The sequence below is a fragment of the Toxotes jaculatrix genome, chromosome 15 (genome assembly GCF_017976425.1).
Source record: "Toxotes jaculatrix isolate fToxJac2 chromosome 15, fToxJac2.pri, whole genome shotgun sequence".
In the NCBI taxonomy this organism is placed as follows: domain Eukaryota; kingdom Metazoa; phylum Chordata; class Actinopteri; family Toxotidae; genus Toxotes; species Toxotes jaculatrix.
The window spans coordinates 14,423,621-14,448,592 of NC_054408.1; the positions used below are offsets into that span (position 1 = coordinate 14,423,621).

At 40.6% G+C, this 24,972-nt stretch overlaps 2 protein-coding genes across 6 annotated transcripts in view; one reads left to right on the forward strand and one right to left on the reverse strand.

The window, feature by feature from the left end:
• dip2a (disco-interacting protein 2 homolog A) overlaps nucleotides 1-6,058 on the forward strand; it is a 77,362-nt gene extending 71,304 nt beyond the window's left edge. For all 5 annotated transcript variants that reach the window (XM_041057170.1, XM_041057171.1, XM_041057173.1 and 2 more), the window contains 7 exons: nucleotides 220-390; nucleotides 2,264-2,325; nucleotides 2,669-2,726; nucleotides 2,831-2,905; nucleotides 3,191-3,365; nucleotides 3,568-3,691; nucleotides 3,867-6,058. In XM_041057170.1, coding sequence (XP_040913104.1) covers nucleotides 220-390; nucleotides 2,264-2,325; nucleotides 2,669-2,726; nucleotides 2,831-2,905; nucleotides 3,191-3,365; nucleotides 3,568-3,691; nucleotides 3,867-4,119 — 918 coding nt within the window. In that variant the 3' untranslated portion in view covers nucleotides 4,120-6,058. The remainder of the gene's footprint in view (nucleotides 1-219; nucleotides 391-2,263; nucleotides 2,326-2,668; nucleotides 2,727-2,830; nucleotides 2,906-3,190; nucleotides 3,366-3,567; nucleotides 3,692-3,866) is intronic.
• A 167-nt stretch (nucleotides 6,059-6,225) lies between these two features.
• On the reverse strand, nucleotides 6,226-24,706 carry si:dkeyp-118h9.7 (sacsin). Its single transcript, XM_041056807.1, has 8 exons — nucleotides 24,670-24,706; nucleotides 23,647-23,692; nucleotides 22,805-22,892; nucleotides 22,062-22,173; nucleotides 21,029-21,175; nucleotides 19,470-20,901; nucleotides 18,789-18,877; nucleotides 6,226-18,690 (listed from the first exon to the last, which is right to left on the reverse strand). The coding sequence occupies exons 2-8, from the start codon at nucleotides 23,673-23,675 to the stop codon at nucleotides 7,769-7,771; spliced, it is 12,819 nt and encodes a 4,272-aa protein (XP_040912741.1). The 5' UTR covers nucleotides 23,676-23,692; nucleotides 24,670-24,706; the 3' UTR covers nucleotides 6,226-7,768.
• Between the last annotated feature and the right edge of the window lie 266 nt (nucleotides 24,707-24,972).

The window sequence follows — 24,972 nt, forward strand, 5'->3', positions numbered from 1 at the left end:
TTAAAAATCACATCTGTGGTTTAATGAGTAGTGTGTCTCATAAAAAAATTCTATCAATATGGAAAATGTTCTATCAGTATCAGCTCCTGGTTTGCATGTAATTTACACTGTTATCTTCGTGTTATTTTCGAATTGCACTACCTGTGTTTGGAGCGATTAAATTTTTTCTTTAAGGTTTTAGCTTTGGTTGATTTGGCTCTTTTTTTTCCCCATTTCCAGTTGCGAAACGTGAACCTGTCTTGTGTGCGTACATGCATGGTGGTAGCAGAGGAGAGGCCCCGCATAGCACTTACTCAGTCCTTCTCAAAGATCTTCAAAGACTTGGGGCTTTCACCACGCGCCGTCAGCACCACCTTCGGCTGCAGGGTGAATGTAGCGATCTGTTTGCAGGTGAGTAGCTGTGGAAGGACGAAGAGGAAGTGGAGGAGAAGAGGAGGGGTGGGTGGGAGTAGAGGTCCAGAGTCCGTGATGATCAGTGTTTTAGGGGCAAAACTGGCTGTGGATCTAGACAATAATTCAGACAAACATCCCAGAAATTTATTAATCAGTGTGCACATAATGTAACAGGAGCTAAAAAATGTATTTTATCAACTGATTTGAAGTGAAGGGGAAAAACATAGGAAGGTGAAAAAGGTAAAGTGTGAAACATCATGTTTAATTTTACTTTCTGTTTAAATTATTAAACTAAGTATAATCTGATGTGAGAGTTGCTCCTCAGTTAGACTGCTCGTCCTTTTTCCTTTCCTCCAGTGGCCCTTCGGTGTTCTTTTTTGTATTTTTCTCCAATCACTGATGATTTTTGTGTGTACGAGTGTTTGTTGTGTGTGCATGTGTGTCTACGTATATAAATATATATATACATATTTATTTATCTGTCCTGCCCTGTCCTGTCAGCCCAACAGGTTAGGGAAACTGGCTGAGCAGGTATTGTGGGATAAGAGTGGCCGTTTGCTCATTGGGCTGCCGCTGGGCCTGTGTGTTTATGTACGTTTGTCTGTCTGTTCATTTGTGTGTTTGTTGTTTATCTTGCATGATGTTTGAATGTGCTTAACCGTAATTGAGTGATTTGGTTTTTTTTTTCCCTTGGTTTTCTCTTTCTCTGACAAGCTTCGGCTTCATGCCATTAGAGTACATTATACCATGAGCTAGCAGCATGAACAGTGCTGTGAGGCATTTGTTTCAAAGAGTGTCCCAGTATTCAATCCCAGTATTCTAACTTACATTTACAACAACAACTTGCCACACCAAGTTTTTGTGTTAGTTGTAGAATAATTACAGTTATTTATGTATTTATGAAATTAATATTTTCATGATTGCCGTCTCTTCTACACCAATAGTCTTTGAATGAGAGAAGTTATTTTATCTTTCAATTTGTTTTTCCCTTTTTAATTTCTTAATTTGACTCTTTGGAATCAAACTCCCCATTAAAAAATAAGACACACAGTTTTGTCACCATGTTGTCAGTAGTGATTGATGCACTTATTTCTAGGCTAATCAGACTGCTGGCTTTGGTTTTATGGCAAAGACTAATCTCTGGATTGAGTCTCGATGATGTTTTCCAAAAAATGCTCTGTTGCTGAAACCTCTGCTTGGCTTGATGTCCTGCCATCCCCCCTCGGCTCATTAAAACTGAATCAGCCCGCTCTGTTTGGCTTTGACCTCAAAGACGACCATACAGCAACTCATTGCTAGCTTGTGCTCTGGCTATACACTGGCAAAGGAGCGATGGAAAACATAATGTGTTGTGACTCGGCTTGCAGTCGTAATGATGACAAATCCCAAAGCAGAAAGAATCAATACCTGACAACCAGAATCAGTACTTGAGAAATGATTCAATTAGAATTCAGCTGCATGGCAGAGTTATGGACATTTAATCAAAACAAATGATGCTCAGTTTGAAATTGTCTGACGTTTTTCATTAGAGAAGATAAGCATTTGAAGGAAACAAACTGCAGTTATTTATAATTTATTGTTGACTCATAATAACTGACACTGTAGCTTTTCCCACCTTCCTTAGAGTAGGTAAATTTAACTCAGGTACTGCAGGAACTTACAGTGTCTGTGGCTACATGGTTGAGTTTTGCCAAACCCCCTAACTACAGTAGCCTGGCTGGTTGGCTTCTGGCTGCCCTCCTCCGCTTTGTCAACAGTTGTATCATAAGCAGCTTCCACTTCCCGTCCACTCAGGCAACATACAGCACTTATTAATGTCAGGGCAGTTCGAGTTACATAAGTGACTCATGTCACTTTTGTTTTTCTCCAGGGTACGGCTGGACCAGACCCCACTACTGTGTATGTGGACATGAGAGCTCTACGACATGACAGGTGGGCGGGGGGCGGGGGGCACTACTTCACCACAGTGACCACAGGAATTGTATTTGAGATATAAATGTTGACATGTGTGACCAGTCTGAGACATCATGTAATTATAATGATAGTATATAATTTTCTAGCATATGCAATAATTGTTGCTGTTTTCATTTTGATTGTCTATGTTTTCCTTTTAATTTCCTTGTGGATTTAGATGTTCTCTTGAGTACAGTTTTCAGATTTTGAATTGAACAGTTTTGCTCACAGTTTTTTTTTAATAACACATGCTGAGAAATGAAATGAAAATGGAGATATGAAATCATGTTCATGTTGTCCTTTTTTTTTGCATCTTCTTCAGGGTTCGCCTAGTTGAGAGAGGGTCACCACACAGCTTGCCACTGATGGAGTCTGGGAAGGTATGGCATCATGTAAACATGCAGTGAAATACTATTAAAAAGTGTGACTTTACGCTGCAAAAGGGTTGCTCTTCTGTTCTGAACTGTTCTGTCTGCTGTTGTAGATTCTTCCAGGAGTGAAAGTCATCATTGCCAACACAGAGACTAAAGGACCCCTGGGAGACTCCCATCTGGGAGAGGTAACGGCCAATTCAATATCTGTATTCTCTTTACTCTATATATACACTCACTTGCCACTATATAAAGGTCAACTGTACAATCTAATGCAATCTAAAATGACTGATCTGCCATAAAGTCTACTTTTATGATGCCTGTAATATTTGTTTGACTGTGCTAAAATTATATGTTTTAGCTTTTGAGGTCATAGTTACTTTAGTAGGTCTGAAACTTTTACATGGAAATTGGTGGATGTGTGTGATCATCTGTGTAATAATTACCACTTGTCATTGTTCCGTGTGTGACAGATCTGGGTGAGCAGTCCTCACAATGCCACCGGCTACTACACAGTTTATGGAGAGGAGGCGCTGCATGCAGATCACTTCAACACCAAGCTCAGCTTCGGTGACACACAGACCGTCTGGGCGAGGACGGGCTACCTGGGCTTCCTGCGGCGCACTGAGCTGACTGATGCCAGTGGAGGTGAGAATCATCAGTGCTCTCTTGCTCTATCTTCCAGCCACTGCATTGTTTCTGGTGTAAGATGGACCCACTCAGATTTTTCCCTTAAAGATATTTTCTGCCTCCTTCTTTTCTCTCCAACATCACCTCAAAACTTGATTTCTTTTTTTAACGTACTAGATATAAACTGACAAATCTGTGACTGTGTGTGCGTATGTCTCAGAGCGCCATGACGCCCTCTACGTGGTGGGCTCTCTTGATGAGACTCTGGAGCTGAGGGGAATGAGGTATCACCCAATTGACATCGAGACCTCTGTTATCCGTTCTCATAAGAGCATAGCTGAATGGTGAGGAGCTTACATCAGTTATTGATCGCTGCTTTATTACTGTTCAGTTTCAGTTGTTCATTATGTAGTTAAATGTTTATCCATTTGATATTTGAAATGTAGCTGAGTAACATGAACTCATTTCCTGCCATATTTTCTTTTGGTTTGTCTCCCCTTCCTTTTCTCGTCCGTGCAGTGCTGTGTTCACTTGGACCAACCTCCTCGTCGTGGTTGTGGAGCTGGAGGGATCCGAGCAGGAGGCCCTGGACCTAGTGGCCCTGGTCACCAACGTTGTCCTGGAGGAGCACTACCTCATCGTAGGGGTGGTGGTGGTGGTTGACCCCGGCGTCATCCCCATCAACTCCCGAGGGGAGAAGCAACGCATGCACCTCAGAGATGGATTCCTGGCCGACCAGCTGGACCCCATATACGTGGCTTATAACATGTGAGGGCCCTGCTGCTGGAGGGTCACCCCTCATTGTGGCTGATCACACTGCAGGAAACAGGCAGGACAATAAATATGGAGCTTGTAGCGGTCGTGGGCCCCATGTCAGTATGGCCTCTGTTGAAAGAGAGCAAGCTGCCCTCTTCTTTCAGCTCAGAGAGGGCAAATACAGTATGAAAGAAACATAGATACAGAACTTTACAGCAAGATGGAGAAAAATTCCATCAGATATAAAAATGACACAAACCTCGTGTCCGTTTCTCCCTGTGATTTTTTTTTTTTTGCCTCAGCAAATAACGTTTTAAAGGGCATTTTGGTTTTGGTAAAGTGAGTTTTGTACGTATGACAGAACTTCTGACTCCTTAAACCCAGGACACCCAATCTCAGTACAGCAGGTGGTAAATGTTTAATAACACTACTCTGTGCCATCAACATAATTTACTTTCTCCTTCTCCAAAATAATGAATGTTAGTTCTGTTTGCCATACACTTGTGCCATAGAACAGGACTGACGCCTGTACCCGATCCCTGTTTCAAACCAGCTCTAACATGTTTCATGTTCACAGAGCCTGTGCCACTACAGGTCAGATGCTTTTCATAGAGAAATCCTACCCCACAAGTATCGTCATTACATCTGTGGAGGGCAGCTCTCCACATTACAGCTGCACACTGAAGTGAACCCAGGTTTTTGTGCTCCAGCTTGGTTCAGATCATGTTATTGCATCAACAGAGAAGCACACAGCAGTGATGTTGGAGAAGGAGCAGTTATTAGTGGTATTCATTGCTCATTCCAGCAGTAATGCTTTACTTTGCAGTGTCAGTAACAAAACGCTTAGAAATAATGTTGTGGTTTGATGAAATTTAGTTCTTTTCTAAATCTGAAATGTGTAATATAGTTATTGTCTTATCGGAACAAAATGCAATATAAGTGATGTGAAAGATGTTGCTTTGAATGACTGCACATACCAATCATTCAAAGTCTTTGATATAGTGAGGAATATAATCGTTGCTTACTATTAGCAGCGTGCCAAATGATATGAATCAAGCCTTAAGTGTTTTCAGACGCCTCTTCCTGTCCCAGCTCCTGTTTGACTTAATTTTGTGAAGTTTATCTGTTTGATAGGACAGGAATATGCAGAAGGAGGTTAGTATGGTAAATCTGCTTTTATTGCACCCAAAGTCTTTCATCTTTCTGGCTAAGATGAATATACTTGATCCTAACATCAGCCATTGCAAACACACACACACACACTTAACTCCATAAGTATTTTAATAATGTCTGTCCCTGTTGTTGGTTCTGCTGAATGTGTGATTTATAGCAAAAGACTGGAAGAAGTTGTAGTCGGCATGGGTTTGATGCAGAATGTCATCACTTCATTTCAGGTTACATAAGGTTGAATGACAGATGAAAAATGTGCGCTGCATGTAATGTACGAGGCAGGTGTCGTGACATTGTAACACACCACATTACTCTGACTTTGTAAAGACTCCACTGTATGTTGCCTCTTTTTTTTTCTATGTGCACATCCCTTCAGAAACAGGCTCCAGCCTGCTGTAAGTATGTACATGTTTTGTGTAAATTATTAATAGATGGAGGAGTCCACGGGAAGCAGAATGCTGAAGACTGAATCTGGTATGTATGTGAACTTCTCCCTCACAACAGAAATAATTTGAAATGGATTCTCATGTGTGAACGTTGGGAAGAGACGTGGAAAGCCTCGTAAACATTTTTATAGTGTGAAAGAACAGTGGGAACTGGCTACTTCCAGGACGACACAAAGCACAAGGAGAATACAGTTATGCTCTGGTGACTGCTGAGACGTCACATCCTCCCGAGCATACTTTTGTTGGTAACAAATAGAAAGATAAATTTGTCTGATATATGGTTAGCTGTCATTATTTTCATAACATGATTTCTTAATGAATAAAAAAGTGCTTTTAACTTGAAAAGTCTGTGTCCCGCCCAGTAAGTTAGGTCAGGTAACTCTGACCTAACTTACAGGTAACAGCTTTTTCTCAGGTAACTCTCCCATCCCCCCGAACCCCCCCCCCTCCATGTAATGCAACAGTGAAGCAACCTGAAGAGATGCCAAATGACTCTAACCCACAAATCTGATACAATCTTTTATTATCAGCAGTGCTTAATATTGCAGAAATCTCCATCAAACAACAGGTGGGTTGCAACCCAAAGTAAAAATGTACACAAAAATAAACAATGGATTAGGTTTTTTCTATATTGAGCTGGAATACAATAAATGACAGGAGACTGCAAAGATAGCAAATGACATGATTCTCAAAAATACATGAAAAGTACATTTAAGAAGTGGAAAAAAGAGTAAACCTAGAGGTGGTGCAGAAGATATGCACAAATTTAGCTGTATTACATTAAACACAATCACTATTATGCCTCACTCATCAAAGCATTTGCATACTTCATTACCTTTAAGAATCAGGAAAAAGAGGAAGGAACAATTCCAAACTCACTAGTTACAGTAACACAGCATCTACCCCTGGTCACAATTTTACTATGGCATTTAAAAACATGGAACAGGAATTGCTGTTTCATCCTTTATAAAACTTAATAATTTTCATTTCAAAAGTTAAAAGGTAAAAAAAAAAAAAAAGAACCGTAAAAACAAATTATAACAAAATCATGCAGTGATTATATGGGTCCTCCATAAGTAGTCAAAAATGCTTACAGTACTGCAAAAACAAAAAAAAAACAACATATTTCTTAACAGTCATACAATGATAATGTTAGTCTGTTGTACTGAGTAGCTATAAATGCTAACGGAACATAAGTCATATACGTACAGATTTTCCGGGTCCTCACTGAGTATTTATAAATCTTTGCAATATAGGAAAAAAATCTTACTGATATTTTCACTTTCGTAACAGTCATACAATTATAATATCCTCAGTGAGTGGTCATGAATTTTTTCAGAAATGCGAAAAAAAAATTTTACATTAACAATAATAACATTGATCCACAGAGTAGCTATAAATGCTAACAGAACATAACAAAGTCATACAATGATAATGTTAGTCCTCAGTGAGTAGTCATGAAATTTTACAAAAGTGCGAAAAAAAAATCTTTGACATTAACATTTTCATAACAAAAGTCATACACTGATTTTACTGGTCCTCACTGAGTATTTATAAATCTTTGCAATATAGGAAAAAAACCTCACTGATATTTTCACTTTTATAACAGTCATACAATAATTATAATGATCCACAATGAGTAGCTATAAATGCCAAGAGAACATAAATTCATACAGTAATTGTATAGATCTTCATTGAGTAGGTATAAATGGTAAACTATAAGATAGTCAGACAGTGATTATACTGATCCTCAGTGAGTGGTTATAAATGTCTGCAACAATGCACAAAATGCTTTGATATTAACCTTAAAATTCATGTGGTGATTATACTGATCCTCAGTAGTGAGACATATATAAAACAAACTAGCACAAGTTTCAGAATTTTCATAAAAGTCTTATCAAACACACTATGACTCAAAAACACAAATGATACAGTTCCTTTGTTTATAGTAATGTTTCAGTATCACCATTTGGCTGAAAGTATTTTTAAAATGGAAAAAAAAAAAATCTCAAATTGACTCCACCAGCATAACATGTCTGTCTTGAATCATCAATCCACATATGCCTCCACTGCACTGAGAAGCTCAGATGCTTTGTCCAGTGCCCGCATTTCGTTCTCTGATTTGAACTGTCCGTTTGGAATGTGGGGATATGGATGGCAGTTGGGATACTGAGTCTTTCTGGCGTCCACTCCCAGCGTCTTCAGATTTTGCACAATCAGAGGAAGATCTCTCAGTTGCTGATTGTAGCAGGAAACTTTTGCAGCAAGGGCTAAAATGCAGGTGCTGGTGGGATGATGACCATTCCTTTTATACTCTGCAGCTATGAGAGCCTTTTCCACTGCTTGATGGACTTTGAACAGACACCATTCTGTGCTCCCACCACCAGTGTCTTTGTGAGCTGCACTGAGATCACAACGAGCCTGTCTGCACCAGCGCTGGGCCTCCTCTCTGTTCGGCCTTGGAACATTTCCATTATGGGTCCAAAAGTTGTAGTAGTGGAAGCCTCTGGAGAATCTCTCTCGACCCGTTCTATGATGCCTGGCCTCCTGATTCCACTGCTGGTAGAAGTCTCTGAAGTCTCTGAAGTCTGAGGATCCCCTTTTACAGGAGGAGCCTGAGGCTTTGCCTTTGGTGAGCTCATCAATTCGATTCTGCAAATATTTGAATGCCTCGGTGGCAAGAAACTGGCAGTCAGGGTTTTTGTCGGGATGCCATCTCAGGTACAGCCGTTTGATGGCTTTATGCTTCTCCTCCTCAGGAAGAGTCCAGATCTCTGCCAAACATTTGTCAATTTCTCTTTTAGCTTCCTCAACAGAGGCTGGTAAGGAGCTTGTAGAGGAGGAACTTGTAGTTGATGATGGGGAAGAATGCAGTTCAAGCTCCATGCAAGAAGCCTCAGCTGGTATAAAAGTTCTCCCTTCAGGTTTTCGCTTCTTTTCACGTTTAAACTGATAAAGGTCAAGACAACTGACTTCAACTGGCTCATCTTCTCCAATATCTACTTTGTATCTCCGAGAATAATTTCCAGAGTTCCCAGGCAGTTCTTCAACAATAACTGCATAAATATACTTGTTGTCAGTGCTGTAGCCAACATATTCCCCCTCTTCAAAGTTATTGAGGATATTCATGTCTAAGCAGTCATACCATTCCTCCATTATATCTGTCCCAGGAGCTGGTGTTTTGCTAAGGAAGCTTTTAGTTCCAGCGCTGTCATGGATCCCATTTTTAGCCAGAGTTTTCTGAACGTCCTGCAGACTGTCGCACATAAGAAGTTGCCCGAGCACTGGGAGGTGAAGTGATGCAATTCTGTTACCTAAAAGAGCATTAATTTCCTTTGTCAATGTCATATTGACTTCACTTATCACCTTAGGTGTCATGATGTCATCACTGTGTTTTAAGTAAAATATACAACCTTGTTGGCCCCGTTTAACAAAAACGTCGGTTTCAGTGGCAGTTTGGTGTAGTGGTTGTTGATTCAGCCAAAGCTTTGTTTCCAGGTTTTTGCAGCAGACAATCTGAATTCTGCCAAAAGTCTTCTTGCACATGTCAGCAGCATCTTCTTGTGTTATTTCTCCTTGAGACTGCTCTCTAATGAGACAAATTAGTCCATGTCTGAATGCTACTGAGGACAGGTGTTTCTCAAACCATTCACTAAATTCGCAGTCAGTCTCAAGCTCACAAAACTGCATGTTAAATTCCTCTGCTTTCTCCTCAGTGAACTGAGACAGCATTTTAGGCTGAAATTTCGCAGGCAGCGATTTCAGCAGCCGACTGTGCACATAGATGTCACTGCCCAAATAGCATTCACTGAGACTCTCAAGTAACAGGAACTTATCGGTTAGTGCTTCTTCTAACCTTTTGGACTCAAACACTGTGTCGTTGTAGTACAATGTGCATGATGGGTATAATTTCCCATCTACTGCAGGAAGATGCAAAGTTGTTACATCATCATCAAGGGACTGGTTTCCTTCATTTTCGATTAACCGAAACAACTGCTGAACAGCACGTTTAACTGTGTTCATTTGGTTTGGGTTTAGTTGTTGTTTATCACAAGTGTCGTCATAAACTGCTGCCAGAACATTACAATACTGCACTGCAGTAGGTTTCTCCTTTACGCCAATTTTCTTGAAAAACTCTGCGAAAATAACATCCTGTGGAGGAATCCGGTACAAATATGGTCTGAAATCTCGGTCACAGTCAAGAGTAAGACACGTATCATCAGTGCTCACAAGCTTTTTGTCTTTTTCAACCAACACAACAGGAAGACCAGCCAGTTGCTGTCCTTCAAACCCGTGTGCTTGCAGGTAGGCATAGGAACTTCGAAAAACACTAGCACGGGTTTTAATCAACTCGTCAGTTTCACAGGGTGACTGGCAGATGTTGCTCATGTTGCTGGTTACACACTGTGGAGGAGGTTGTTCATGAGCACCTGCATCTTTCATCATTTTCATGAGCTTTGGTGACTGATAAACTGGTAAATGTATGACTGGCATTGAAGACCAAATCAGTTCTTGATGCTTAGGATCGATTTCCATCAAAGAGCCTTTGATTTTAACCATAGTTCTCCCAGAGGCAAAAGGCTGGTGATAGTTGCACAATTCTTTTCGAATAGTCACAGGAAAAATGAACTTGATGTCGGCTATCCTCTCCAGCAGCTCCTTGTCTTTGTCATTACTGATTTTTGCCAAGGCTGTTTTTAAAAGTAATGATGATTTCTGTTTCAACTCTTGAAGCTGACAGTTTCCTTTGGCTTCTGATTCTAACTGGTCTGCAAAGTTTACAATATCATCTTTTGACACAACATGCTTCATTCCAAGTTCTCTGAGCAGCCCTTGTGGTTTTGTTGTTGGTTGATTTCCTTCACTGACCTCAGTCCAAAATCTCTCAGGCACAAATCTCTCCTGGGGCAGCATTTTCTTGTATAGCTCAACACTGTCATCAAAGTAGTATGATGGTGTCTCCAGTCTTCCTTGAGAACTGCGAATAAACTTCACTGTCTTCATTGAGGAGATGATTTTGTCCTTACAGGTAAAATAATCGCAATGATGTTGCAGTGACAGTAAGAGCTTGAAGCACTCAAGCATCTGCTTTTCTGTGAGTGTGTGTACAACAGGCAGAATGAACTTCATGAAGTACTGCAAATCAGTGAGTATTTGGATGTTCAGTGTTTGTGACAGGCTGTAGTTCTCAGGATTGTTTTTGAGAAAAACATTGTTGGTGTTGTAAAACAAATCTGTAAATGCCCTTGTGCTGTTGAGGATAAATACCTCATTAGGTCCATCAATCCTCACTCTTTCACCAGATATTGTTTCAAATAATGGTAAGGACTTGAGCTTTCTCTGATAGTCCTGATTGTCTTTGGCTTTGGATACTCCAGACTGCAGGAAGGTCTGAAGCTCTCTCATATCATCAGTGGAAAGCTTGGAAAACTCTGAGTGGTTAATGTTATAAAGCTGATCCAACACAGAGCTTTTATCATTCACATCCATAAGTTCACAGTGTAGAAGCAGATGTAGCTGTCGATCTGCATGTAGCTGATGTATATCAGAGAAGAATAGACCGTTGAGCTTCATAAAACCAAGTTTGAAGAGGATGCCTGATATGTCCCTGTCTGAGGCGAACTGAATCACACTCGGCATGTCTTTCATTTTTTGCAGGAAGTGCTTGTTGTTCGACCTTGGACACACAACAGGTAAAATGTGGCAGTCACTGAAGAGCTTTCTCACATCACTTAATGACAGACTTTGTTCATCATTAGATGTTGCAGGTTTAATTTGACTTGTTAAGAACTTCCAAAGTGAGGTCAGCCATGTCAACACTGTGCTGTCTGGGACATGAAGACCACTGTGAGGATCAACTTCACACTTCTGAAGATGATGCTGAATTAACGGCTTCAGATATTTCACTGCACAGGGGACTGTCAGATTTCTGACAAGGTTAAAAGTTTGCAGAACACTGATGTGTTCTCTGTTGGTCTGAAAATCTGCAAATTGATCCTCGTAGCCAAAGAACAGACTGTCATACCCTGATATCAGCTTGGGAGATTTGGAGTTAAATACTCTCAAAACTTTATCTCTTGTGAGAAGAAGTGGAAGCCCATCGAGTAAACTGGAATTGTCCTTGGTGACCTGTTTCAAGAAGGGATATTTTAAGCAGAAACTCAAGAGCTTTGAACATCTTTTTTCGTCCTTGATCAGAGTGGCAGTTATGGGCAGGGGTAACTCCTTATCGGTTTGGGTTGGGTCATTGAGAGGTTTTTCTCTCAGGAAAGTCTGCACAGTTAAAGGATTCACTTCTTTCAGTTTGATACCAGCAGATTCAAAACTTCTCCAAACCTCTTGCATTTTGAAGGAAAAGGGAACCAATTTCATTCCAAGATCTTCCAAAATGGGATTGATCTCATCATTTCCTGAATGTGTCAGGTGAGGTGCCTTCGTTGATTCAGTTTCTCTGGTGTCAAACCAGTCAAAAGAGTATTCTTTAAATGTTTTGCCAGCAATCATTCGAGTTGAGCTCCTCATCACTGGAATCACTTTTAGGCCTCTTTCTTGGACTGATCTGTAGACCTCTTGTATCATTTCATGCCAATCCTGATCAACATCTTTGGACACACTTGGCCAAAAACACAAGTATGAGTTATTGAGACATGACTCAATACGTAAAGGAGTGATGTTCTTCTCTGCAATGTTACGGCCGATGTAATGAAGGAGATCTGCATACAGAGGAGCAATGACACTCTGTTTCAATGATTCATTCCACTTAGTTTTCAGACTTTGCCCATCTTCTTTCCAAAGGCTTCTCCTGGAAGAATCCACTTCAAAGTTTGCATTGATATGCACTGGTAGTCCAGTTTTCCCTGGCAAAGGAAGTGAACAAAATGCCTCTCCCTTAAAATCCATGCAGCTCTTAGAGCTCACGCGTGCTGCTATTGCTGCTTGGGGAAGTTTGGCTAACATTGTTATTTCTTTTCCATCACTGTTTTTGAACGAGCCAAACTGTTCTGCAATGATCCATTTACTTAGTCTTTTATCTGAGGCTGAAATAACGGTTCCATAAATGGCCTTCTGTGGTGTTACTGGTTTGACAGATTGCAGTGCATGTCTTTGAAGTTTTACAAAAGCATCTTTTTGTTTGCTGCTTGCCTTTGGCACACTTTTTTCAACCACAAAGGTGGTTTCGAGTTTTCCTGAACGTTCATTTATTTCATGGATTTCGATTTTGCGGATGTTTTTCAGAAATAGAATTAGTCCTTCGGGATCTTCAGAGAGGGCAGAGCACAGTTCTTTCACGTCATGGTCAGTGACTCCCTGTTGTGATATTTTAGAGTTGTTTGCCATGATACCCATCCTCAGAGGTAATCTGAACATGGTGCCGTCTTTAAGAGGAAACTTGTCTGGAAGAAAGGATTTGTAGACGTCCATGTACATGTTCTTGAAGGTATCAGCCAGTTTATATCCAATGCCAGCTGGTGATTTGTCTGAGTGACTTTCAATGTATTTTTGATTGGGATCAGAAATGCACAGTAATTTATCTCCAGTCAGGATTGAGGGGCAGTCAGTCAAATGGTAAACAGAGTTGAATCCAACTCCATATTTCCCTGTCTTCCCTGGAGAGTTGTGCTTTCCTCCCTCTCCCAGCTGTTGAATGCCAGCCAGGTCAGCATCAGAAAACACTTTGTTGTTGAACACACACAGTGCTGGACCCTGCAGATGGTTCCATTTCTTCCCAAAGGTTTTTTCTTTGCCATGCTGTCGTTTGTCCCAAACAAAGTGAATTTCTGTTGCCTCTGCATCATCAGCATTTTGGAGTAACTCTTTAAGGATATCCTTCTTTGATGGATAGGCGGAAATAATGTTTTTAATTCGAACCGTTAGTTGCTCCTGCTGTTCAAACTGAAAAGCAAATTGTGAAATGTTCTCAGCTATGTGGTTTTGCAGAGTATGATGCCTGGTTGTTTTGATTCCAAAGTGACGAGCCATGACACGTGGGATGTTCTCGTGGCATAATGTGACACCTGAAGCCACTGGCATCCATGGGCTGTCATTGTAAAACAGCTGACTTGCAGGCTGTAAAACACCACGTTCATTGGGCATCAGACAGTCACCTGTTGTTTTCTCTTTGGCTTCAAATATCCCTTTGTTCAAAATTGTGAGGCACATTGACAGATCACTCCCTGGCAGGGGCTTGTTTCCATGTTGACGGCGCAAATGCTGGAGCACAGTTATAAACTGGCTGACTGTAAAATGTTTTTCAACACCTACACTTTCCCAGAGCTTCCTGAAATTTGTGAAGGCAGCTGGAAGTACATGAAGGTAGGGCTTTGCTTCAAACTGCTCATTTTCAGCTACACAGCTCACATTTACAAATGTACTGCCAACAAGGATGAAAGGGAATGACTTTGCCCTATTTGAAATAAAAGTGGAATTCCCGGAATTACTGAGCCACTGATCTAGAAACTTATAGCATTCATATGCTATCTTGTGAAGCATGGGTCTGTCAGTGGATTGAGATTGCTTACATGCTTCTTGCAGCTGCTGAAGCACTGTCTCGGGCTTTGGACTGTCACAAACTCCCAAATTTTGAAGGACTGGATCAGTGTGGTGTATTTTCAGATTGCTATGGTCCAGCACAGGTTGTGTCATGTTAACGAGTAGGGTGCATTTGTCACTAAAAACATCAGCAGGCCTTCTAAGTGTCACATCCCTTTCCATTTTTGTATCACCAGGTGAAAATGCTGGGAGGAATTCAGTCGTCCTTAGTGTTTCCCAGTGGAGAGAGTCTTCATATATGTGATGTTTCATGAGTTCAAGAAGGCATTTCAACTGCCCATATGCTTTCTCTCTGTCAGTGCTCCAGGTTTTGGTGATGATGCCTGCTTTCTCTGTGATGTCTTTCAATGGGAGATGATCACTTGCCATTCCAAGCTCCAACAAGCGCTGAATCCTTTTGGGGGAACAAAAGTCATTTTTGGTACCACCAAGCAAGCGTCCCTCTTCTGGTTCAAAAAGACAGGCCGCTTTCCCTGATGGATTCACAAGTTTGTTGATATACTGGAGCTGTCCACCTGTTGTGGGAATGCATGGATAACTGACCAGTAGACTGTCAATTTCTTTGATATGTAGGTCAATAGCATGCAGCACAAGAGTATCTCTACTCATAGGGTCCATGGTAGCAAGGTTGTTAAACACTGCTTCCTGGTAAAACTTCTCCCAGTTCCATGTTCTGATCTGTAAAGCCTTTTCTAGGCCTGCCTGTTTGAAGCTATTTCTCAGCCACAGTGGAAGAGGAACAACATGGTTGGGTGGTTTTGCATATTTCTTGCACACCTGCATTGCAAGGGCAATGATGTCTTTATCCTCTTCAATGCTCTCATGGAGAAATATGGCACTGCTCATTGAGCACCATTGTTCTCCATCACTAAAGAGCTCTGGGCCAACAGAGTGCTGGGCAATGGTGGAGTAAAATGCATCCACCAAGGGCTTGAAAGTTTCACTCACTTTATCTCTATCAGGCCAAAAGCTGTGATAGCAATAAGTGTCCAGTTGATTATTTTCAGACATTTTCTTCAGTGCCAAGAGTGTAGTAACATATGCTGTCACAACAGGGTCCTGAAGAAGAGCTTTGTTCCAGTCATGTTTGATCCCACTCTCCCACAGGCCTTTTCGGTTGCTTGTCACAGCAAATGTTCCGTTTACATTGACTGGAAGGCCTGTGTGAATGGAAAGGGGAAGGAAACAAAATGCCTGTCCAACAAGATCTGATTGTGATGAGGACAGTTTACCAGTTTTCGGATTATTTTGCAAAGGCACAGCAACGCCTCCGATTGGCAAAGAGAACTTGACTTGCTTGTTTCCTTGAACGGCCAATTTCAATGACTGATGTGTCCCAAAGCAGTTGTACAGGAGCCACGTCTGGACTTCAGTTACACCAGACTGCTGACTGGTGATCTGGACAATATTGACTGTGTAGCAGTCAATTATGTCTTTGCATTGTCCATCAAGTGTCATCAATGCTTGATCCTGATTTGCTGCACTGGTTTCATCAGGAATCCTCATTGCACTCAGGGTGGTTTTGGAGACATTGAGGACAGTTTTTATTTCGTCATCTCTTGGTGGAGTTGTGACATTGTTTGAAATACTTTGTAGAGATAATGAATTCATGTTCTTCAGAAAAAGCAGGTGAGTTTGTGAATTAAAGGTTAGGTGCCGTTGAAAAGCAGTGATGTCATGTGTGTGATACACCTTTGTGCTTATTTCTGACTGGAGAGCCTCTTCTTCAGTTCGGAAAGGTAGTTTGATCAGAGTACCTGGATAGGGTTTAAGAGGACCTTGTCTGGTGAAATTACAGTCAAAAATGCGTTCATATGGTCCAAACTGACCAGGAAACCAGTGAAAAAGTCGCTGCTGAGAGAGATCAAGCTTGATTCCAGGATTTGCTTTGTGTCTGATGTGCTTTTTGAGGTGAGTTACATTTGGATCAAGTATGAGAAGACTGTTGCCACTAAGGATGGAGGGAACATCTGTCACATGATACACAGTATTGAATCCAAGTCCAAACTTTCCGATTTTTTCCACCTTGTTTTCTTTTGAGGCAGCACCAACTCTGACAATATTTGTCCAGTCTTCAGCTGTGAACTGCTCATTATTAAAAGCCCAAAGACAAGGTCCTTGACAAAGGGCCATGGCGGGGTCAATGAGACTTTCAGGGGCATCTTTGTGTACTCTAAAATCCACCAAAAATTTACATGTCTTTGCCCCAGCATCTTCTGCATTTTGAATGAGCTCTTTGAAGATGTCACTTTCTTCATCATATTCTTTCAGAATGTTTTTAATCCTTGTTGTTATTGGCTCAGATTGTCCACACTGTTCTATTCCCACTAACTCTGGATCGAGGATGTAGGTACTGAGAAACCTAATATTCAACCATTCAGCTGTTGCTTTTGGGATTTCCTCATGTATGACATGAATTTCTTCCTTGGTGCACTTAAGCTCTTTCAACCCATATTTGCTTACATCACAGAAGACTGCTGTTGACCGTGGTTTCATGGTATATTGTTCACCCTCCATGATGACTGGTACTGGGATGTCCTCCTTAACTGTCTTTTTCTCTCTCCAGAGCCAGTTGAGAATTTCTATTGACACTTTCACCTCAGAGGAACTTGCAAATGGCTGTTGCCTTCCTTCAGTAGTTTGCTGGATCGAAAGAAGAATGTCAACAATTTCTTCATCTGAAAGCAATGTTCTCAGGCCAAAAAACTGGAGCAACTTCTTGTATGCCAGAAATTCATTTGGCACCTTCCCAATGTAAGCGCTCAGATCTAGATTACGTGGGTAATCAAGAACCAGATTCTTTGGTGAAACAAACTGGTTGTGGTTCCACAGCCAGCGTGTGTCCCTGTTTATCACTTTTGCAAACTCAGACATGTGGTCTTGCATGTGTCTGTAAATGCTATGCAGCTCCCTCTTGAAGTCCACATCTGTGTCAGGATTAGTCATTTTCTGGACTTTTGATGTCAAGACTGATAAGTTCTCTATCACTTTTTCAGGTGGGGGTTGGCGTTTGAGTCCAAGTTGGTTGCTAACTTTGTCACTGAGCTTTCCCACCAGAGGCATTACATGCCCTACAATGTCCTTGAACATAGAATGTCTTATTTCATCTGGGCAGAAGAAACAACTTTGCAGAGATTTGTCATTGCAGTGTTTTTTGTCATTACCAGGTTTAGCACATGGGACCCATTTTAGCATTTTGAGGCACTGAAGTTGCTCATGAGAAAACTTTGACAGTAGATTATTAGCATCCAACATTTTCAAGAGCACCTGTGCTTTTTTGAGAGCCTCAGTTTGAAAGTCAACATGCAGTTTGTCAATCAGTTTGGCGGCATGCAGCAAATGCTGAGGTGAAACATCTACTTCTTTACTTAGCAAGCCAAGATCTGCTAGGCTTTCAAGCATCTGAGTTGTGTGAGTGTACAGAGGCGGGGGGAAGAAGTCTGACTCAAAAATGACTTTAAATGTTGGAATTCTTGGATCAAAAAAGCTTGAGGCCTTTTTCAGTTCTCCTTTCACTTCAATGAAGCTCAAGTCCTTACATCTGCGTTTCAAGGTCTGATTCTGAGAGAAAAGAATATTCCCATGCTGTAAAATCCAAGTCATGATTTTCTCTGTGTCTTTCTTGCTGCAAGACCCCTTCTCAATAGAGTCAATGAGGAGATTGGCTGCTTCAGCTGTGTGCAGGAGATTCACTTTGAGCAGCTGTAACAGTCTGCGATCAACCTCAGTAGCACATTGCACAACTGAGTCAGGCATAGGGAGCTCTGTTGGTATGGTGAGACCAGAATTTAGAAGCACAGCCTGTTTTGATTGAACTGCCACACATGATCCCTTTATGGTACGAAACAGAGGCAACTTTGAGACTAACTCTTCCTCACAGCTTGAGAGAGAATCCAGACGAGAAAGATAATCTTTCAGTTCTTCTCTTGTTCTGTCAGATCCGGTCTTGAGCTGTCTGATGAGATGCTGAGAATCTAAATTCACCAATACTTTCATGACGCTCCTCGGCGATGGGCATAGCACGTAAGTGTCTAGGTCTACATGCTTGAGCCACTCGTTTCCTGTCACCACTGTGCCACCAGCTTTGTTCACCAACTGAGCTATTTGATCTGACAAGCTATTCTGCTTGCTTTTCTGAAAAATGAGGGTTGTGTTCTGTTGTAGCTGTGCTAGTGATACAGTCTGACTGACAGACAGGGGACTGACTGGTACTAATGGTATTCCAGTGAAACGACTTAACTCTTTGAAGTGAGTGTTGAGAAATTTCCAGAATTCTTGGAGCCAGTCTAAAGGTGGATGCTGACTGCTGCTGATGTCCCAGGTAACATGCCCTGCCCTTGTCTGCTTCCAGTCCTGTGGCAAATACCTCCTTGTCAATTCAGCCACCTGGTCTGCATCAATGTTGATGACCTTGAACAAATCTGAAACATAGATTTTAGAAAAATATTTAGATGTAGTGTGAAAACATACACATGACCATTGCAAATAATCACTGTATTATATAAAATGACATTCCTACTTTTTGTGGCCAGCTTTTTCAGGTGGGCAATGCAGGCTGGACTGAGATCATCTGGGATGAAGAGGTGTTTGCAGAATGGCAGCAAAGTTCTGTGCAAAGGAAAAGTTTGTTCAGTTTAGTTAATGTAAAAAAAACAAGGACATTTGTTATATGTGCCACTTCTGTGGCATTTGGAACATATCATATTGCCAAAGTTTCTGAATAAATGAAAGGGGTTATGAATGTATAATCAAAGTATTTGACTGAGTGTGGGCCAAGAAACTAGCACACCTTAAGGTGGTTGTTTTCTGCAAAAAGCACTGATAAAACCAATGTATACTGCCTGCCCAAAACAAAATGGCAAACGGCAAAAGTTAGCAACAATCTAGTGAATACAGTGGAGCATTTAGTGGCTAAAGAAACAATTAAAAAAAGACCAGATGTTAATAGTTTACTTCATCAGCTACATGATACACTCACTAAAAACAGCTACAATTGTCTACATTATTACAAAATATCCTCTTCAAATCAATTTCTTCTAGTACAGAGATCAAAGATCCTTGTTTGAGGCTTGAATTTCAAACAAGTCAGCATAATCCATCTATTCAGCATCCACCTTAAGGGCTGAAATTGTGGCCTATAAGCAGCCTATAACTATCTTTAAACACAACACACCACGTTGTTTGCCATCACAAGTCCTACCTTGGAAATTCATTGCTGTCAATCAAAGCAGTGTCCTTCTCTCTGTCTGTGAAAGACCTGAAAGAGCCATCGTTGAGCGGGAGCAGCTGAAGGCCATTGAGTTCTCTGTAGTTTCCATCACTCAAAATGTACTCTAAAAGGCTGAGTCTGTCGTCTTTAGAGATGTTATGCACACCGGTTCTGTGGAGAATATCCCTTAAGAAAGTTGGACTCACATATTTTAGGGTGTTGAGGTACGGGTAGGCCTCATTTATAGCTCTTGCAACATCATTTGGTAATGTGACAAGATTTTCCCCGCAGGAAACCAATGTCCTTTCAATGGCGGCCATTATGGCAGGGCTTGTTGGACCATTACAGGGGAACACAGCTTCTGATGGAGTGATAAACTGTCTTTCATCTTTGGCAAGAGAGAGGACAGGCACATTCTGTCTGAATAAGAGATGAAGAACATCCAGAGCAATGGCATACCATTTGCCTTTGTGGCGTATCTGGGCAATATCTGGCCACAGATTGTACACAGAGGGGGCAGGAAGAACAGACTGTTGGGCAAGTTTGATGGCATCTTGAATGATCATGATGTATGCCTGCGGGAGCACCTCCTTCATGAGCAGTTCGTTCCACACAGCATGTTCATCATGTTTCTGGTCTTCCTCTTGCCACTTGATATGTCGTCTGTTGTCTGTGAGACCAAAGCAAGCGTTGACATAAACTGGGAGTCGTGTCTCGTTGGATTCATTGTTTGGGAGGGGGAGAAAGCAGCTCAGTCTACTCTCTCTACAGCCTCTCTTCTCACCACAAGGGAATGCCAAGTCAACTTGAGGGAAGAAGCTCAACTTTTTTGCAAGTGAATCAAGCTTTTCTATATGACCTTCCTTCATGGTACAAGTTGTCAGAAGCCACTTTGTTTCTTTGTGGGTGTTTGAGTCGAGGCTTATCAATTTGAACCTGGTCGAACCCTCAATGATTGACTTGTCTTCTGCCCGTAAAATGACATCTGTGGGGACTGATGATTTCACCTTAAGCCTGGTGTTAACAGTGCCATGTACATTAATATGTATCAATGACACAGAGGTCACATTTTTGAGGAAAAGGAGGCTTAAGTCTGCATCTGCAATGAAGCTATCAAAAAGCTCAACCACCCTATCAGAGTCATATAGATTATCTGAAATTTCTGATGTCTCGTTGCGCAAAGGGAATCTGAAAACTGTCCCATCAAAATGCTGATCCTCCATGACAATTTTTGACCACTCTTGCCCGCTTACAAGTGAAACTATATCGCGAAAGGGTTGGAACTGATCATGCAAGGTCATCAGAGCTTCTTGATCTTCTGCATCATCCAAAGACCACCAAAAACCTCCTTTTCTTTCTCCAAATATCTTTTCTTGGGGGTCCATAAAGCCGAGGTGACCTGAACTGAATATACTTGGCACATCTGTGAATAAAATGAAATAAAGCCTTGTTAATTTAACACATATGCACTATAAAGACAAATACTTAAACTCAGTCTGTTGAGTATATATGTGGTATATATTTTAGGGTGCTGAGGTACATAGTTTCACCTGTTGTGTGGTAAACAGAGTTGAAGCCGATTCCAAACCTCCCGACTTTGTTTGGGTCATTGCGCTTGACACTCCTCCCCGCCATCTGAATTCCTTCCCAGTCTTCACCGGTGAAAGCAGCATTGTTGTAGGCATAGAGAGCAGGACCTTTGTAAAAACAAAAACAAAAAATTGTTCCAAAGAAAAACACTTATGACGTTAGGTTAATGTGTCCATGTGTTGTTCATCAGCTCTTTCAATATGGTCTCAATATGGTAAACTGTTGACTAAAATGGGTGCACTTTAACCTCTTTTAGTATTATATTAATGTTGGTGTTATTAATGTATTATTGTTCCCATGGTCTACTGTAAATGTAACTGGCAATGTACAATATATTGCAGAAGCTGCTTTAGCACATCAGACTTTAATGCCATCTTGTCAAGTGATTGTGAGAACCAAGTTTGTGTTAGGTTGCCAGAAAAAAAGCCTGTTATTGTCAATAAGAATAAGAATTTTGCTGTTGTAAATCTCATTTCAGCCACAAGAGGGTCTCCAGTCTCTCATAAGCGGTATACCAGTCTAAACAGGACTAGAAGCAAGTTTTTTTCCAGTTGATTTTTAGCCAAAAGTCATGACATTAATGTTATATAAAAGTAATTTGGGTTTAGAATGCATAAAGAAATTAAAAATCACCAGCAAGAAAACATGAATGCTTTTAGTCCTAATTAGACTTGGGTAGTGGTGCATTTCAGCCTCTTGTGGCTGAATGAGCCCGGACAAAACCTTTACGTGTTTCACAGGTGAAAAAAAAGATTATGGAACAAAACCTTTTTTCCACTGGTTGTTAAGCCATAAACACAGGAGAGGAAACAGATTAGAATTTGAAAATGGATCACCACATACAAACACAAACTCAAAAGTAGTAGACTTGAGGTCTGAACCCTTTTGCTGGGAGACTAACAAGCTGTGTCACCAGGCTACCCTCCTATTTGCTCACTCTCTCTACCTATCTCTTTATCTCTCTATCTCTCTATCTATTCTCATCCTACATACCTTGGTATTTTTCCAGTTCATCAGTCCAAAGGCTCTCAGTCCCATAGCTTCTCTCATCATGGATGAAAACCACTTCTGTGGCTTGAGCATCATCTGCATTTTGAATCAGCTCCTGTTGACAAACGAAAACCATAACTATGAACAGAGCTTGCAGACCAAAGCTAACCCTCAAAGATGCCCATGTTGCACCGCACTACTGCAACTGTGGCAAGCTCAAAACATGAGCTGACTTAGATGGGGGTACCTAATGAATTGGCCACTGCAGTGTGTGATCAAAACGGAAATCAGCACCAACCTAGCGTAGCCTAAATTAAGCATGATTTTCTTGTTTGCAATGAGCCAGTGTTATCAACAAGCTCCACTGATGGAGTGGGGACATAATTGATATTTTATCTATTTAGAAACTGAGGAACATATTTTTCTTTTCACAATAATTTGCACCAGAAATAGACAAAAATTTGATTTTATTTATTTATGATTAATTCATTTGATTTCAATAGAAAGTTTCCTTTTTGAAAATGATATAATTAAATATGTAGCAGTAAGTTATGATTTGACCATGAATTTTGACCATGTTGGTCTTGATTTGGGGCAGGACCCACAAACCAAGTGTCAGTGCTGTGGTGTGGTCTAAATCTTGTCTGGAAGACATCTAAGCACATACACACACACACACACACACACACACATATATATATATGTATATATTAAACCAGTATATGACAAATAATCAGGGCACCAACCTTCAAAATTTGTCCACCATCTGGATATCGACGTAGAATATCTTTCAGGTAGTCGATGAAGGGCGGTGCTGTTGGCCCGAATGATGCTCTAAACAAAGCAGCAGGAGTGAAGAGAAAGTAGAGGTAAAATTCAAATCAACACAGCGTTCGTCTGAAGTACTCAGGGCAGCAAGAACCAGGATGAGAGTCAAGTTTGACTAGTAGATACATCATGTCATGGGGAAGCCCCGTGCCCTAAAATAAGGCATGTGCACTACACACATAAATGCTTCAGCAGACTCCTTCTCATGTAGCGTTTATCAAAATGTTTATTGTCCTAGTGAGTAATTGCTGATGGTGACGTGTGTAATACGCACATTTAAAGAGGGGGTTTGAAAGGAGGAAGGAGACACAATAGTTGTGTGCTTGATTTATTGAATGTAAATTGTGTTCACCTGATTCCATTTTTTGCACTTCTCCCTTTGTCAGACCAGGAACAGCTAAACGCCAGCTGAAGCGGACCATTTGGTTAAATAGGGGTACGTGCGTATTACACACATCACTATCAGTAGTTAGCAAGGTTCAAACACAATGTTGTGCCAAGAACCATCTGATACACCAACCAACAAAGTTTTCTAAAATAGTATTCTCTGCAATATCTCATATATATAATTATATATATATAAAACTATATAACTATATAACTATAACAAAAAGAACAAACAAGCAATATCTGCGTTATATATATATATATATATATATATTGCTTGTTCGTTCTTTGCCCTCAAAAAAAAAAGAGCTAGTCCCCCTCTTAGTTTAATTAGTTCGTACATGAAAGTAAAAAGAGAACAGCTCAAACTCACCGAGCTTTTTTCCTCGTCTTCAGACTCATCTTTCCTCAGTTGAATGCTGTAAGAGAATCTGAGTATTATGACAAATGCACCACGACATCAAACATAAAAGAAATCATTGTGGCCACTAGAAACAAATGTGAGTAAAACAAACCTATAAGCTCTTTTGTAACGCCAGGTTACTGTCATTTTAACTGGAAGTTAAAGTTTTCTACATCTGTAATTTCAAAATATTTCCTGTGTTAAAAGCTCTTTTGTAACGCCAGGTGCACGACATAATCAAAAGTATGAGAAAATACAGAAATGGTAAAAGGGTATAGGAAGAATTTATGTCCTGCATTGAGTTGTATATGTATTTATTGTTTACCTATGTTTACTTCCCTGTCTGTTTGGCCATATGAAAACTAAGGGCGTGGACCAGGCACGTATAGTCAGACTCCGACTGCAAATGTACAGGTGTAAACTGATTTATAGTATTTGTAGTAATCAGTAGACGGACTGACTCTAGATAAGAACTAAGTAATGTTTTCTGATGAAATTTAGAGTTTTGTTTTTTTTTGTTTTGTTTTGTTTTTTTATAGCTGTAAGATTTTTAAACACAAGTAAAACTGATGAACGTTTGACAGAGCAGGTTTATGGAAACCCCATACCACCTTAATACTGAAGCAAGGTCTCTGGTTTTCATATCTAGATAATTTTGCTGAGTCACAGTGCACTATCATAGAAGAAATTGGCAGCTTCTGCTTACATGGGCCTGCAGACTCTTCAAAACTCACACTGCTGAGTAATGTGTAACACCATAGTAGGAAATAACAAATTATATAAATATGCACAAGAACAAACTTTTTTTAGTTATTTCTCTAGCATACTGAATGTATTTTCCATAACAATACTACAAATATTCCATAATAAATATTTCCACACTATTTCCATAGTCTAATATTCAGTTTATTATTTCAATTTATTTAATTTTTGTGTAGTTTGTATTTTGTTTAATTTACAGGGAGATGCAGTAGTATAAATGCATTAGCCTACCTCAGTCATGTTAGTCGAAGGGGGTCATCAGTTCTGCTGTGGTTCAGGTCACAGACACGAATGATGTGAGATCAGTTCTGCTGTTTATAAAGGCTGGTGATGCCCAACCCGTAGAGCTACATTCTTGTTTCTTTCGATTCTTCCCAGATTTCGTGCCAAACGAAACTAAAGGGGCAGTTTCTTCTGACGGCCCAGCATAAACGAAACTCATGACTCTATGTTATGAGGAAGTTGTCACTGTCATGAATGCATTTATATATCTGCACACACACACGGGTTTAATGTAGGACCACTAAAGTAATC

What these genes read in the sequence shown, in the direction of transcription:
- si:dkeyp-118h9.7 (XM_041056807.1), bottom strand. Translation starts at nt 23,675, where the DNA reads ATGAGTCTGAAGACGAGGAAAAAAGCTCG. An exon ending in AAGACGAGGAAAAAAGCTCG is followed by an intron (nt 22,893 to 23,646) that starts GTGAGTTTGAGC and finishes TGCTTTGTTTAG; the next exon opens with AGCATCATTCGGGCCAACAG. An exon ending in TGAACTGGAAAAATACCAAG is followed by an intron (nt 21,176 to 22,061) that starts GTATGTAGGATG and finishes GTTTTTACAAAG; the next exon opens with GTCCTGCTCTCTATGCCTAC.